Below are 14,352 nucleotides of genomic sequence, written 5' to 3' on the forward strand. Positions count from 1 at the left end.
CATAGACACGCGGGGAAGCCTCTGGCGGCCGGGAACCGGGAGCGGGCAGCGGTGACCCGACACCCCGACCCCGGCCCCGGCCCCGGCCCCGGCCCCGGCCCCGGCCCCGGCCCGGCCCCGGCCCCGGCCCCGGCCCTCACGCGCGGCGGGCGGCCCTTGGCACCGAGGCCCCGCCCACAACGCTCGCGGCTGGAGGGCGCCGTCTCCGCCCGCCTCAGGCCGGCTAGCGGAACGCCGAGCGAGCGAGCGGCGCCGTCTCGATGCGCTCGCTGCTCGCGCCGACCCCTGGCGCATCGCGGTCGCCACTTCCGCCGGCGCGGGGCCGCGGGAGGGAGCGATCCCGGCGGGCGCGCGGGACGCGCTGGCGGCGGGCGGCTGGCTGGAGCCGCCGTGCCCCTCCTCGCCCGCCGGACAGGTACGGGGGCGGGGCAGCTCCTCCCTCCTTTCCTCCCGCCCTCAGGGACGAGGGGCGAGCGGGAAGGAGGCGGGGTCGCTTCCCGGGAAGCGTCGCCCGGCATCAAGGGGCCATGGGCACGACGGTGAGGGGCGTCGGGGGCAGGATCTGGAGCGGAGGGAGGCTGACACTGAGTGTCGGGAGGGTTTCGGCCGGCCCGAGGAGGCGGCGTCCCGCGAGGCCCGTGGGCAGCGAGGCGTTCCCTTTCCCGGGGGAAGGGCGGGGAATGGCGGCCTGTGGGAGCTGGGGGGAAAGCCTCCGTGCCAGCCCTGCCCGGGACAGCTGCCAGGTGCTCGGGAAGGGACACACCTGGCGCAGGCGAGTGGGCAGGAAGGAAGTCTCAGGGATCATGCTGAACCCTATGCCCCTTCCCTCTTTTGCCTCCGGGGCAGGACCCAGGTACCGTCAAGCGAAGTACCTGCTCAGGTTTCCCACAGATGGACTTTTCCTGACGCATCCCTGTTGTGGTGCCAGCTGCTGTCCTGCCACCAAGCATTTCTGGCATATCTCCAGAGGATCATGGCCAAGGCCAACGTGGAGCTTGCCTTGTGTGTCTCAGACGAACAGTTTTTCTGAGTGTACTAAGATGCTGGTTTCTGCCAAAATTATGGGTTTAACAGATGTTCTTCAGTGTTAAAAACCCTTGGCCAACCAAGGCTCAAGCTCCTTCATGATGTTTTATCCATGCTTAGTAGAAGTCGTTAACTTTTTGGAGACCAAAGAAATTTTGCTTTTGTCCTCACTTGTTCATTTGTTTCTCCTTCATGTGATCACTGTTTTGTGTGGTAGGTTAAAGTACTGATCTGCAAGGGAATTTTCTTTAAAGGGGAAGAAACAGGAAATCTTTGATCTAAAGAATGTGTTGTTTACTCTTTTACACATAGGAGGAAAAAGAAAAGAGGGAAATGGGTATTTTACACAAATCAGGACAGCTCTTAACTCTTCATCAAACAGATTTTTGCGGTATGTTCGTTCAAGAGGTGAATTAGTTTCTTGAGAGATTTTGATGAGAGGAGGGGGAATAGCAGTTTTCATACTTAAAAAATAGCAGTTTGAGAAGTCACAGGGAATTTCAGAAGAGTTCTGTCACTGTTGCTAGTGAAATTACTTGGAGGAGACTGTTTCAAATGTATACATACATGTACAGTTTCTTCAGTGTTCCTTGAAGGATGTAGAGAAAAGCAATTACCATGTATCATAGGTTTATGGGTGGTCGTGGGTGTGTCTGGAGTAATCAGTGTTGTTCCTTACTACTTTCATGAGAGATTTGGTAATCTGCAAAAAATTAAATGGACAGATTGTAAAATCTGATGGTGTTCCTGAGGAAATACTTTGCATAGAAATAGTTGAAAATTGAAGATTACGTTAATTGTGTGGTTTAATGCCGGTAGGCAGCTCAGCACTACACAGCCGCTTGCTCACTTTCCTCACTACCCCCAGAGGGATTGGGGAAGAGGAAAAGAAGAGTAAAAAAGAAAATTTGTGGGTCAAGATAAAAGTTACTTAAGAAGTGGAGAAGAAATGGAAAAAGAGAAGCACACCAAAACAGGTGATGTAAAGATGATCACTTCTCCCACAGGTAGATCAGTGTCCACTGTTCCTGAGCAAAAGCTGGCTAACCTCACTGAACTCCCCCTACCCCCCCTTACTTTTTGTTGCTGTCCATGGCACTTCGTAGAGTATCTCTGGTTAGTTCAGGTCATCTGTCAGGTTGTGCCCTCTCCCAGCCTGCAGCCCACACCCCAGTCTGTTCACTGCAGGGTTGGGTAGAGGGAGAAGGAGAAAAGGCTTTGATGCTATGCAAGCTCTCTCAGCAATCACTAAAACTCTCAGGTTTTGGACTTTTGAAGCACCCATGACAGTACATGGCCATGTCTTCTTCTGAGCATATGTCATACTGTTTCCACTTAGCTGAAAAATGAGACTCAAGATTGCTCCTGCAGCACTTGTTCCACCGAGAAACTGTGACGTTAACAAATGCTGGGTGCATGTAAGAGGAAGCATTCACTGGACAGGAGAGATCTGAACAGGCATCGACAAAAATACAAGTTCAGCTGAGATGCCACCAAGGGAGAGGTTCCGAACTACATTGATTTTCCTTCACGCTGATTTAATCTTTGGGCTTGAACTTGGAAGTCCTGACTTCGCATGCAATTCTTTTGGGGAGAGTAATAGTTCATATCCTGGGTTTAGTGATCAAGTCACCAAGCATCTTTTGCAGGCAGCTTAGTGGTGGGATGCTATAAACACGGGATTAAAGAGGACTGCTCTTTATCATGCCCAATCTCAACAGCTGTGCACAATGGCTTTTATAAGCTTCACCTTGAAAAAAACTGTTCAGTTGTTCCTTCTTTCATTTTTAGGCTGCTCTAGAATACAGATAGTCTAGAGATGGAAAGGGTAAATTTGTTCATGATCACTTCATACCCACTTGCTCTCATTCTTCTATCTTTAAAATTAGAACTATTTTTTTCTCCTTAGTGGTACTCCATACTTTTATTGAAAGCGGGTCTACTTTCTTTTCATTGAGGTTTTGTTAGGCTAAACAGGTTATGCTTTAATCTTATTTCAGCTCCTGAAATGGGCAACCTGTTTCTTCATCCTCATAGCCCTTTTTTTGCCATTGTTATTTCAATCTTTCTTTGAGGGGGATCAGAACTGTATGATATTGTATGTGAAGGCTCACTCATGCCTCATAGTCTGACATTAGTGCTTTTCTGGTTTTACTAAAAATAGTCTAAAACTTTTTTTTTTTTTTTTTATGGTCACTTCATGTTGGGATTAGCTAAAAATCCACAGGGGTAAACTTTCTACCTCTCACTTTTGATCTTCAGCTGAAGAGCTATGAATTTAAGCACAAGTAATTATTATGGTACCTAAACTCCTTTTCAGCTCCCCAAGATGTTCTTTCAGAACTCTAGTAGGAGTCTTGTACCAGCCTGATAGTAGATCATATGAAAAAAGGAAACATAAGCACATTGCAAACTTCATACTAAACCTTCATTTTTCAGCTAAACTTGTAATTTCTGGTATTGTATAGTAAATTGCCAGTGTTCTTGCAGACTACATTTACTGCATGATCTAGTGTTAATACACTAAGACATTTTCCATTTAAAAACAATGGGGAAAGCATTTTTTATACATGTGTGATGAGGTGCATTATTCTTGAGCTGGGAAAAACAAACCACTAAACAGCTGAGACAGAGTTTAATTACTGACTGCTCACTGAACTTGATATTGACCTACGCTTAAAAGTCTTGGGACAATTGTCTGACCAGTGTGTTTTATCTTAAAAAAACCCCCTCAAACATCATATTTACTGTCTGCTGAGCTGGAGAACAGAATTAATTGCATCTCGGTCTACTAAGCTGCTAAATTCCTTCTCTAGGCTTGAGACATCCAGTTTTGTTTTCTGTTGCATGTAGAAATAGCTGCATGTGATAAATATTAAAGAGATTGCCGTATCATAGACCTCATCAGATAAACAGTCTGATTTTTGAGACTGGCTTCTCAGCCTGCTTCTTTCCATCTCCATGTTCTTTTCTGCAAAAGTATGCAAGGAATAGTGAATAATTGTGAAGATGAGGGGATAACTTCTTCCACTTCATGCCTGTAACTGGTCATTGGCTCAAATCTGTAGTTTTAGCAAGGCTTCCCATGTTGTGGACTAGTCTGGTGTATTTTGCTGTGAAGATGAAGCAAAGTAGGCAGAACCACAGTGCTTCAAAACCAGTTCTTTCACTGTGAGTTTGTCATGGAGATCACTTCTCTCCCAGTCACTCCTGTGAGTACGTGGATTGGACTAGTTAGAGCTGTTGACAAAATCAAGCTGCTTTTCTATTGCTGATGTTTTGGGGTTGATTCGTTGGTTTGTTTGCTTTGTAGATTGTAGCAATTCTACTTCCCACATGAAGCAAAAGTGCTTTCATAAAGTGTTGATGGCCTCTGATGTTAACTTTGGTGTTCGCAAAGTTAACTGGTATTAACTTTGGAAATCAGAAAAAATAAGTAAAATATGTGAATAAAAACGATTCAACAAAACTCTGAAACCTTTATATTTTCCCCATAAGTGTCACATTCATTTATTGTTGTTGTTGGAAGGCTGTATACTATCTCCTATCTGACTTTAGCATTTCTTTCAGCTTTCAGACAAAAACCACCCAGAAAGAGAAAAGCAGACAGAAGACAACAATAGCACCGAATGCAGCGAACCAGGAGCCATGGATCTGAAATTCACTTCATCAAGAAAATACATTTCCATCAGTGTACCTTCCAAATCTCAAGCTATGTCTCCCCATATCAAATCAGTAGATGATGTTGTAGTTCTTGGCATGAATCTCAGCAAATTTAGCAAACCTACTCAATTTTTCATCTGTGTTTCTGGAGTTTTTATGTTTTATCTAATCTATGGATATTTACAGGTAAATGCTATGAACTTGTGTCTTGGGCCAATTCCTCCTACCCCTTTTCTTTTTCAATAGCATAACAATATAGTGTGTATTTTAATATGTATAGATGTTTAAACTAGATATTTATGGCAAAGTCAGCCTTTTAGTATTCAAGAGCAGCAAGTAATGTATAATCTAAGTTTCCATTATAGTTCATGTGCCTGCAAAGTTTAGATCACTTTGACTTTCACAACTTGATCTTTTACTTCTGTGTGCAAGATATAGCAAGGTCTTCATTGATGATGAAACCTTTAGATCTCCCTAAGTTGTTCCATGAGTGCTGTACATTTATTTTTCTCTTTACTCTCAGGACAGAGCTGAAACATGTACTGTGGTAGTTTGTTAAACAGAGGCATAATGTTTATGCCATTTCAGTTAAATATTTACCATTCTGCTAATCTTTTCTCTTTTATCTTCAGCAACTACATTTCTGTTCCCTTTTCTCAGTTATAAGTTCACTGAGTATTCTCAATAAAGCAGTGATTTAAAAACTTGATAATTAAAAATCATGTTTCCAATACAGTTTTCAAAAGCAGCCGAGAAGTTTGTTAACATAAAGTTACTCCAAAGACTTAGACAACATTATCAGTGATTAAAAGCAGAATTTCAAAAAGGAAAATGCTAGGTACCCTTTTGTTTCTATAACTGACCTACATAAGTCTTTATGCAGTGTATGAATTTTTCCTTAACAAATTGCTCTGGTTTAAAATGTTCCTACAGCGAGCAAATTCATGAACTCACAAGTGCTATTTAATGTAGGCACTCAAAATATTAGATGTGCATTCCCAAGAGCTGAAAATTATCAGTAAGGATGTTTGTCAGAGAAAATTTGTATTAAATATATCCTGAGATATTTATAAAATCTGAATTAAAACGGTCTACTGAAGTAAGTGAACTGAAAACCAGCGAAAAAGCAGACAGGAAGCCATCTCTAATTTGAGATAATTACTAATGGATCAAATGTATTCCCCTGATGAATTGATCCATTAATTTCAGTGTATTTACAACAACAGTAAATTTTCTTCTTTCATTTTGGAGAACCTAAATTGTCTTTTCTTTTTCAATACTTTGCAAGTTACTTATGGCAGATAAATTATAGTTAATAACCAGCATCTGCAAAGGCTAGATTTGCATGTACATGAAGGCAAAAGGTCTGTTGATTTTTTTGTCCATTTAATATTTTGGTGTATGTACATGACTTTGGTGGGTTTTTGTTTTTATAGGAGTTGATATTTTCAGTGGAAGGTTTTAAACCTTTTGGTTGGTACCTCACTTTAGTGCAATTCGGATTTTATTCCATTTTTGGACTAATAGAATTGCAGTTGATTCAGGACAAAAGAAGAAGGTATGTGTTTTTCCAAGCATTTTACCCACTGTCCATGAAATTAGAAGTATTTGATACTTATGGTAAATTTAACTTCTGCTTTTTGAATGTGAGTACTGTGAGGCATTGCTAGCAGTTCTATAGATAAAAGAAAGTGAATTTCTGAGTGATGTAGAGAATGTTTTAGAAGTACCCACTTAGATTTCAGACCTGTAAGTAATTTTATTGACTCTGCTGCCACTTTGTCCCACTTACAGAACATGTTGTATCCTTAAGCTGGATGATAGAGACTGACTCATGTATGTGTTGCTTGGGATTATCCCATCTAGAATAGAGCCAATGCACTTCACAGCACCTGAAGCCATTTTCCTCAGATATTGCCATCTCCTCACCAAGGGGTTCCTCTAACATGCTGTGCATCTTGGGGAGTGTCAGAGGTCTGCTCTCTGCTTGCTGTGTGGCTGAGTGGATTTGCTCCAAAGGATGTGCTAAAGTTTTGTGGTTTTTATTTGAGACAGCACTCATAACACTCTGCCACAAAACTGTTCTGTTTTCTCTGCAGTTGACCAAGGAGATTTTTGATCTCCTATTTGTGGAAATGAGATATTTTCTGACTCCATGTAGCCATTCTGCAGCTTCCTACCCATCTATAGCCTCTGCAAAGTGTATATTGAGGCACTCTGGAAACTTGAATAGAGGCTGTCATGGTGTCATGAATTTTAAAATTGCCTTATATTCTAGTTGAACATAACTAGTTTTCCTTACCTGATGTCAGCCTTGGATGATTTTGCATATACTGGTCTTAGATTATAAAATTCTCTTTTAGCCAAACAACACAACTTCGATAAATTATTCCTTTTATTTTAAACACTGACAGCTTATATTTCGAGTTACCTGACTTTTTGAGATGCATCAGGTAATATTGCACAGTTGCCTTTGGGGTGTTCTGTTACTAGTATTTACAGGTTTTTATTACTAGTTGGTGATGCTTACAGAGCATGACCCTTCAAGTAAGTTTTGTTGGAAATGTAGGTCTGAAAAATATTTTACATTTTATCTTTTATAACTTAGTCACCTTGTAGACATGCAGTAATCTATGTTTCTTAGCCTTTAAATTTTTCTTGCATGCCTCAGAGCATGTGTACACCACATAATGAGTTACAGATAAGACAGAATTACAGCAAGACAGCTCCTTATGTTCTTAGCGTGGTTCTGAGTAGGCATGAAAAATAGCTGAACATATGCGCAGCCATAACTGTAAAAAAATCACGAAGTGGGCACAAAAGTTACTGTTGGATCATCTGTTGTCAGGTGTTAATTTCATCAAGTTGTGAACAAAACATCTGAAAATGTTCAACGAGCCCCTCTGTTCATGGTATCTGAATCACTGCTCCCTTAGTTTTGTTGTTTCATAAAACAATGGTACTTTTTTTAACTTTCTTAATTTTAAAAATGTCAAGGTTCGTGTGAAAACTTCACCAAAGAAGTTGTCACAGTGACCTGTGACAGAACTAAGATCCAGGATATCTTGGTATACCAATCTTCCGTGTTTCCTTTGACAAATTACCTGAAACCTTGGTCTTGATTCTTGTGTAAATAACATACCTTCTCAGAAGGAGGTTAAAGAATTACTGCTTGAATACTTCATGAGCCATAAAGTTTTTATTGTCTTGTATTCGTGCTGTTTATTTGGAGTAATTGAAAGAAGTGAAATATGAAATCAGACATTTATGTGCATTTTTAAATTTCTATAGAGTGAAATTCAGTGAGAAAGATGTTGAAGTTGTATTACAAAAGTATTTCTTTACCTCAATTTCCAAGCTAGATCTCCTCTAGATGAATCTGTAATGCAAAGGTTTGTATGTTTATGTTTTGTAGAATTCCTGGCAAAACCTACATGATAATAGCATTTTTGACAGTGGGAACTATGGGTTTGTCAAATACCTCTTTAGGATATCTGAATTACCCTACTCAAGTCATCTTCAAGTGCTGTAAGCTGATTCCAGTTATGATAGGTGGGGTTTTTATACAAGGTAAGTGTTAGTCTTGCTATTAGATGTTTTTATTACTGTTTCTTTGGGAGGGAGTCGTATATAGAATCCTGTTCTTTTTAAAATTCCACTGGTAGAATTTTTCCTATAGGAGGAAAAATGGGAATTTCTGAAGCATCTTCTGAGAAAATGTACAAATATGATTAGATCAACAGAAAATATGGGGAAAAACATTCTACATGTCAGTTGCAAAACTTTATTTTTACACAAGCTTTCTTAATTTTTAAGAAAAGTAAGTTTGTTTTCTAAAATAAATCCCTTTATAAATGAAACATTTCAATATTGAAATGGAAAACTTGAAATGGAAAAAAAAAATCCAACCATGATTTGTTGATAAAATCCCTACTCTTGTTTGAGAAGATAAATTCCTAAATTTTGATTGAATATTTAATCATCATTAATCAATTCATGTCTTTGGCTAGTCCTAAAGTCATAGTTCATATTCCCAGAAGAGAAAATGTAATCTGGAGAAAAACAGATAAAGGTTATAGTTATGTGAATAAATATACTCCAATATTCCTGGATTTAGACGCCTGAAGTATTTTATAAAAGTTTATTTGTTCCATACACAAAAATTCAGTCACTAAAGCTTTACATGGACAAGTGTTATGGAACAAAATATAGAATGCTGTATTTCTGCTTCTGTAGGTAATTCTGGTCTTCTGGTTGAAAAACAGCTGAATTTTCAGAGGAGATTACAACTTTATGTATACACATGCCTGCACAGTATTTACCTTTTATTAGGAGTAATTTTTTTATCATTTTAACGCAAAGTGACTGGTATTTTCTTAAAGCTTTGTGAAACTTTTTTATTGTGTTGTTTTCGTGTTGTAGTCTCAGAAGCTGTTTATTTTTTAATATTATTGTTTAAAAAATTCAGTTCAAAACAGTTCCCTTGGAAGTTCATGTTCAAAGTTCAGCTTCTGAGCAAGGAATATGTTATTTCAAACAAGATATACTAAGTCCTGCTTTTTCATGTCCTTACTTTCTTTTTCCATTCCCCTCCACAACCTGTAAGACAGTGTAGGGTTCTCTGAGTGCCAAAGTTGTCTGTTAGTGTTTGGAATTGACTTTTTTCTGATCGGTGAAGGCAGCCAAAATGTCTTGTATGAGGGAAGAGTATTAAGAAAACATCTAAGTGGTCCTGAAGTTAAGAGAATGCTTTGTCAGGGAGGATGTGTTTTGTGTTAGTAGGAGTCAAACCAAAGCTGACCACAAGAATCAGATATTTCCCATTAGGGAAAGGAGTTCCCATAGGGTCCTCTGCCATGGCAGGAACACCGGTTGTAGGAGAAACTAAGTCCGGTTGTGAAAGACCAAAACATTAAATGGTCTTCTGTTTAAGTAAAAGAATGACATTGTAACAGTGTTTCCTTTGCCTTCTAGTCTGTTAAACAGGATAAACGTGAAATTCTGAGTGCTAACAGTCCGTTCTTGCTGTTTGTATTTTGTAGGAAAACGTTACAATATTGTAGATGTGTCTGCTGCCCTATGTATGAGTCTAGGATTAATATGGTTTACTTTAGCTGACAGCACAGTTGCACCAAACTTCAACTTGACAGGTAAGGATATATTACATTTTAGAGTTTAAGAAAATGCTTGTTTTTTCCTACAATAAGCATTCCATAGAAGTTCTGAGTTCTTGGTGGAGTGCCTTCAGATATCGTACTGAAAATGCAAGTTTCATTGTGGTTTTGCACTAGCAGAGCTCTGTCAGTGGCAGAAGATACCTTTATTCAAAGTGTAAGTTCTTAGGTTCCTAAAATTTCTGGAAACTGCACCCTTTTGGTTGAAATGTCTCATGTATTCTCAAGACTTACCCCAGTATATATATATATTAAAATAAATATTTTAAAATTCAGTTGGACCATTTTAAAACTTAAAAACATTAGTTGTCTTTTCTAGTTAAATTTTAAGTCTTCTTCCATTTCAGAACCATTTACTTTATATTAACTGATGATCTCAGTCAGATTTGCTGTAGTTTCTAGGTGGAGTTCTCACATTTTAACCTTTTAATTCTGTCTAAAATCAGAAGCAAAGCAAGGATTTTAACCTGCTTGGATTTAAAAACTTAGTTGAATTTCTTTCTCAAATGACAAAGGATAATTGAATTCCTTAGTTAATTCCCATGACTTGTGTAGAACTGTTTCCATGCAGATTTCTTTCAGAACTAATTTGGGACCAATTTTCGCGATTGTTTTTGCTCATGCTTTATATACAACACAACATTGCTGGTCTCATTCATGGCTTTGCTGCTGCTGCTTCTGCTCACTACTGCCAGAATGAGTGGAACAATTCTCCTCACACTCCAAACTGTGTAATGGGAGTAAGATTAACATTTGTCTTGTCCTCACATTTCTCCTCTCCATGTGCACTGGTGCTTCAGATTCCAGGTAACCTTTTCATCTCAATCCAGTGCTGAACCATGCATTTGTCCAGTGGTGTGCCATTAAGCAAGGCTGGAACAATCATGATGGAGAATGCCCATGGAGACATGCATCCATCACTTTACAGAGTGAAATTGCTGGGCTGGAGCTGTTATTATATCCTTGGACCAGAGCTGAATCCATGCAGATGAGATACCTATATTTTTAGCATTACCAATATTATTCATGTTATCATGTCTTTTCCATTGAGTTGTACCTTTTCCAATGCCTGATAACTTTGAATGATGAAGAGACCTGGAAAGTCTAGCCATGGAAAGGAAATGGTTCCCAAGCTAAAAAACACTGGTTTAGAAGTTGGTATACATTCAGAAGCTTGCCAAGAAAATACCCCCTTAAACTTCATGGGCCTTAAAAATGTTAAATCTCCCACCTCTGATTGTAAGAACATAGGATTAAGGAAATAAAACACTGCTTGTTTCCAGTTTCCTGCTGACACGATCTTTTAAGGAGCCAAGACTAGAGCAGACTTTGATTTGCATTTTGATGATTAGTGTCTTCTGTAATGTTGTATACTTAGGAAAAGTGTATTTCAACCTGTGTTGATCATTAAATACAACAGTCATGAAAGTTTAGAGGTTGGGAAATGAATTGTGACTGACGTAACTAGAGTTACTAGTTTTTTGTTATTGGAAAACTGATTATGTTATTGACTGTGTAGTGACTTTGTTGTGAGCATATATGATAACCTAAAACCATGGGGCTTGTACCTGAACAGTAGTTTTATTAATTAATGTTTCAGTAATGAAGGATTTCTACTGTGAGTCCTCTTCCATTTGTTTTACTGTTACATCAAACATTTATGTTTGCCTTTGTCAGGAAAAAAATAATGTGGGATTAACTGCTCAAAAAGAGTATGTTCTCTGGTTATTTATCTCATTTGCAACTGATATTCTGTCACTATTGTTACTACAAAAACTACAGCTGCCTTCTTTACAGCAATGTCCAGATGTTCCCATCAAGCTTAGAGACACACAGTGTCCAGGGGTTAATTGGTGGAGGGAGAGTGGAGGTAGGCACTGCTTTGTACTGGTGTCTTGAAATGTTTTTGCTGACATTTAGAATATGTTGTGGGTGGGTGTTATTATTTTTCTGTTCCTGGGGGTTTTGCCACTACTTTGTTGGTGAATATTCTGAAGAGGGGTTTTTTTGTTTGTTTTAATAGGGGTGGTCCTAATATCCCTTGCCCTCTGCGCAGATGCTGTTATAGGAAATGTACAAGAAAAAGCTATGAAGTTGCACAATGGTTCTAATTCAGAAATGGTAAATACCACATTTGCAATTTTAAAAGAGCATGTGTTATAGCTAAGGCCTACATTGACAAAACATGGAACTTAATGTGCTTTTCTCTTGCTTATGAAAGGAAAAGCTCTTAGTGTACTGTTCTTGGGGTTTTCTGTTTGAGGACTTCTGCTGATTTTTCTGTTTCAGTTTTTAATCTTGCAAGGGTGCTGCTTTCTGTGTGCAGCTCCAAATGTATATTGCAGCTACAGAAACACTCATTTCTAGCAACAATTCCTTTGTCTACCTGCAGGCCTGAGATCAATGTAGTGGTTTTTGTATGATCACGCACTTAATCTCTGAAAAATACACACTGTTCTTCTGATAGAGTTGAACATGTGTTACATGGAACATGTTGCTTTTCTTACTTGCTATACTTTATATTCTAGAGTGTGCTAGCACTTGGGAGGCAGGTTTTTTTAAATCTTTTGAAATCAATAAAACTGACTTTCACAGTGGGTGAATATTTTTGTTCCTGATTCAGTGAAATACATAGTTTTGAAGAAGTCTTGTTGACTATTTTTTATATACTTACTTGGAATGTGGATTATCTGTTCATATGGTCTGAGGTTATTTTTCTTTTTAGACAAAACTTGTTTAAATTTGGCCTATTTTTCTCTGAAGTTGAGTAAATACAAGTAAATCTTTTACTATAAAAGGCATAATGTAAATAAGACACAGGTAAAAAGTTACTGAAATTTATTTTTTATATTTGGCATGTATTTGACATTTAACTAGAAAAATCTAGTTTCTCAGGAGAATGGCTTCATAAATGGAGAAAAAGAAGGAGTCTTCATTTAAGGCTAGAAGTGATTTAGGATGGCTCAAGATCAAGAAGTTTGAGCTACAAGTGTAGTGGTTTAGGGTATAAAGGTTTTGTTTGTGGTTTAGACATTACATTTCAGGGTTTTGTTAAGAGAATTTGGTGCAGAAGTACAAGTAGAATTTTGGAAATAATTTTCTATACTTGAGACTGTGGGTAAAAATTGAATCTGAATTGGAGATCATGTTTAATGGACAGTGATCTGGAAATAAAATTGAATAATAAAGGAACCTGTCATCCACAGGATCTCTCTTACTCTGTCAAATTTGGAAATTGAGCTGGATTTAAGCAGTGGTGAAAAGTGAAAAGATGTCTCATGGCTGACATAGTAACCTCTGTTCTGGAAGGTTATACCTGATTTTTGCCTTATGTATCATTCTATGGAAGTGACTTTTATTACACTGCCAAACAAGGAAATAGCAATGTGGTGCTTATTCCTGGTCGTGAAAAGTGAGGTCTTTGGGTACTTAGGGAGACAAGCTGGATGCAGAGGCAAGTGCAGAACTAGAGACTGACTTCTGTGTGTTTGAACAGTGTCAAGTAAAAGCTCTGAGGATCAGGTCATTGGTTTTTAAGTGTTTGAGAACAGGTCTGCTCTTTAAACATGCGTTCATCCTTCTTTATTATAGAGCAGTGATAAGTGGTCTGTTGTCTCATGGAATTGCTATCAAGTGTTAATAGATTTTCCCCAACAACTGAGATATTATAACAAGACACTGAGTTTTGAAAGCACAGTACATCAGCATGTTCTAGCCAGTATTGCGTAGACTAGTTCTGTTGTCTCATTCCCTGTTTCACAAGAAAAGGCTACTAAATGTTGCCCAAACAGCTGAATGCCTCCTGCTGCATGGCAGGATGGATGGATGGACGGACGGACGGACAGATGGATGGGCAAATGGGCAGTTCCAGCTTCTGCTCTGTTGACTCAACATGGAAAGAATAGATAAAGGTTGTTTTGTTGCTCAATGAAGCTATGAATTGAATAAGGGTCCAGACAAAATAAAGAGCTTACCTGTCTCCTGTCCTGAGTGTTCTGACCACTGAGCTGGTCATTTTTGAAAATCCTGCATGCTGTAACCATGGTGCATGTGTGCCATGCATGTGAACTGAAGTGACGCGGATGAAACTTATGTGACACTTCTGGCAACCCATGGTGATTCTGTGCTGTCCTTTGCACATTTGATGTAATACGGATCTTTACTGTGGATAAGTAGCAGAATATGTAGCAGAATAGAATCCAGTAGCTGGATAAGTAGCAGAAAATGAAATGTGTAACATGTTCTTCAGACTATTAAATTGCATAGTTGTGGGAAGTTTTATTTAGGCTGTGAAATCCTGAACTTGAAGGATTTACCACAGTTGACACTGACCTCAGGATATTATTAACTGACTAGCTTTCCAAACTTCTTTTATGTTGTTGTGGATAGGAAGAATGTGTCTAACATTTATTGTTGACTTTTCACTGTACATCAACTATAAATCCTGGTAAAAATACCATCAAACGCTGCAAATTGAGTTCTGAGAAGC

At 39.1% G+C, this 14,352-nt stretch overlaps 1 protein-coding gene across 4 annotated transcripts in view; it reads left to right on the top strand.

Moving 5' to 3' along the window:
* The first annotated feature begins 330 nt into the window (after window positions 1-330).
* Window positions 331-14,352, top strand: part of SLC35B3 (solute carrier family 35 member B3) — a 47,143-nt gene continuing 33,121 nt past the window's right edge. The window contains exons 1-6 of one of the 4 annotated variants that reach the window (XM_032115860.1): window positions 331-415; window positions 4,597-4,875; window positions 6,126-6,247; window positions 8,105-8,259; window positions 9,732-9,839; window positions 11,887-11,984. In XM_032115860.1, coding sequence (XP_031971751.1) covers window positions 4,675-4,875; window positions 6,126-6,247; window positions 8,105-8,259; window positions 9,732-9,839; window positions 11,887-11,984 — 684 coding nt within the window. In that variant the 5' untranslated portion in view covers window positions 331-415; window positions 4,597-4,674. Of the gene's footprint in view, window positions 416-473; window positions 540-4,596; window positions 4,876-6,125; window positions 6,248-8,104; window positions 8,260-9,731; window positions 9,840-11,886; window positions 11,985-14,352 lie in introns of those variants that run through there. The other 3 variants (XM_032115845.1, XR_004241491.1, XM_032115836.1) reach the window with 3 other exon arrangements.

Source organism: Corvus moneduloides, chromosome 1, assembly GCF_009650955.1.
Source record: "Corvus moneduloides isolate bCorMon1 chromosome 1, bCorMon1.pri, whole genome shotgun sequence".
In the NCBI taxonomy this organism is placed as follows: Eukaryota; Metazoa; Chordata; class Aves; order Passeriformes; family Corvidae; genus Corvus; species Corvus moneduloides.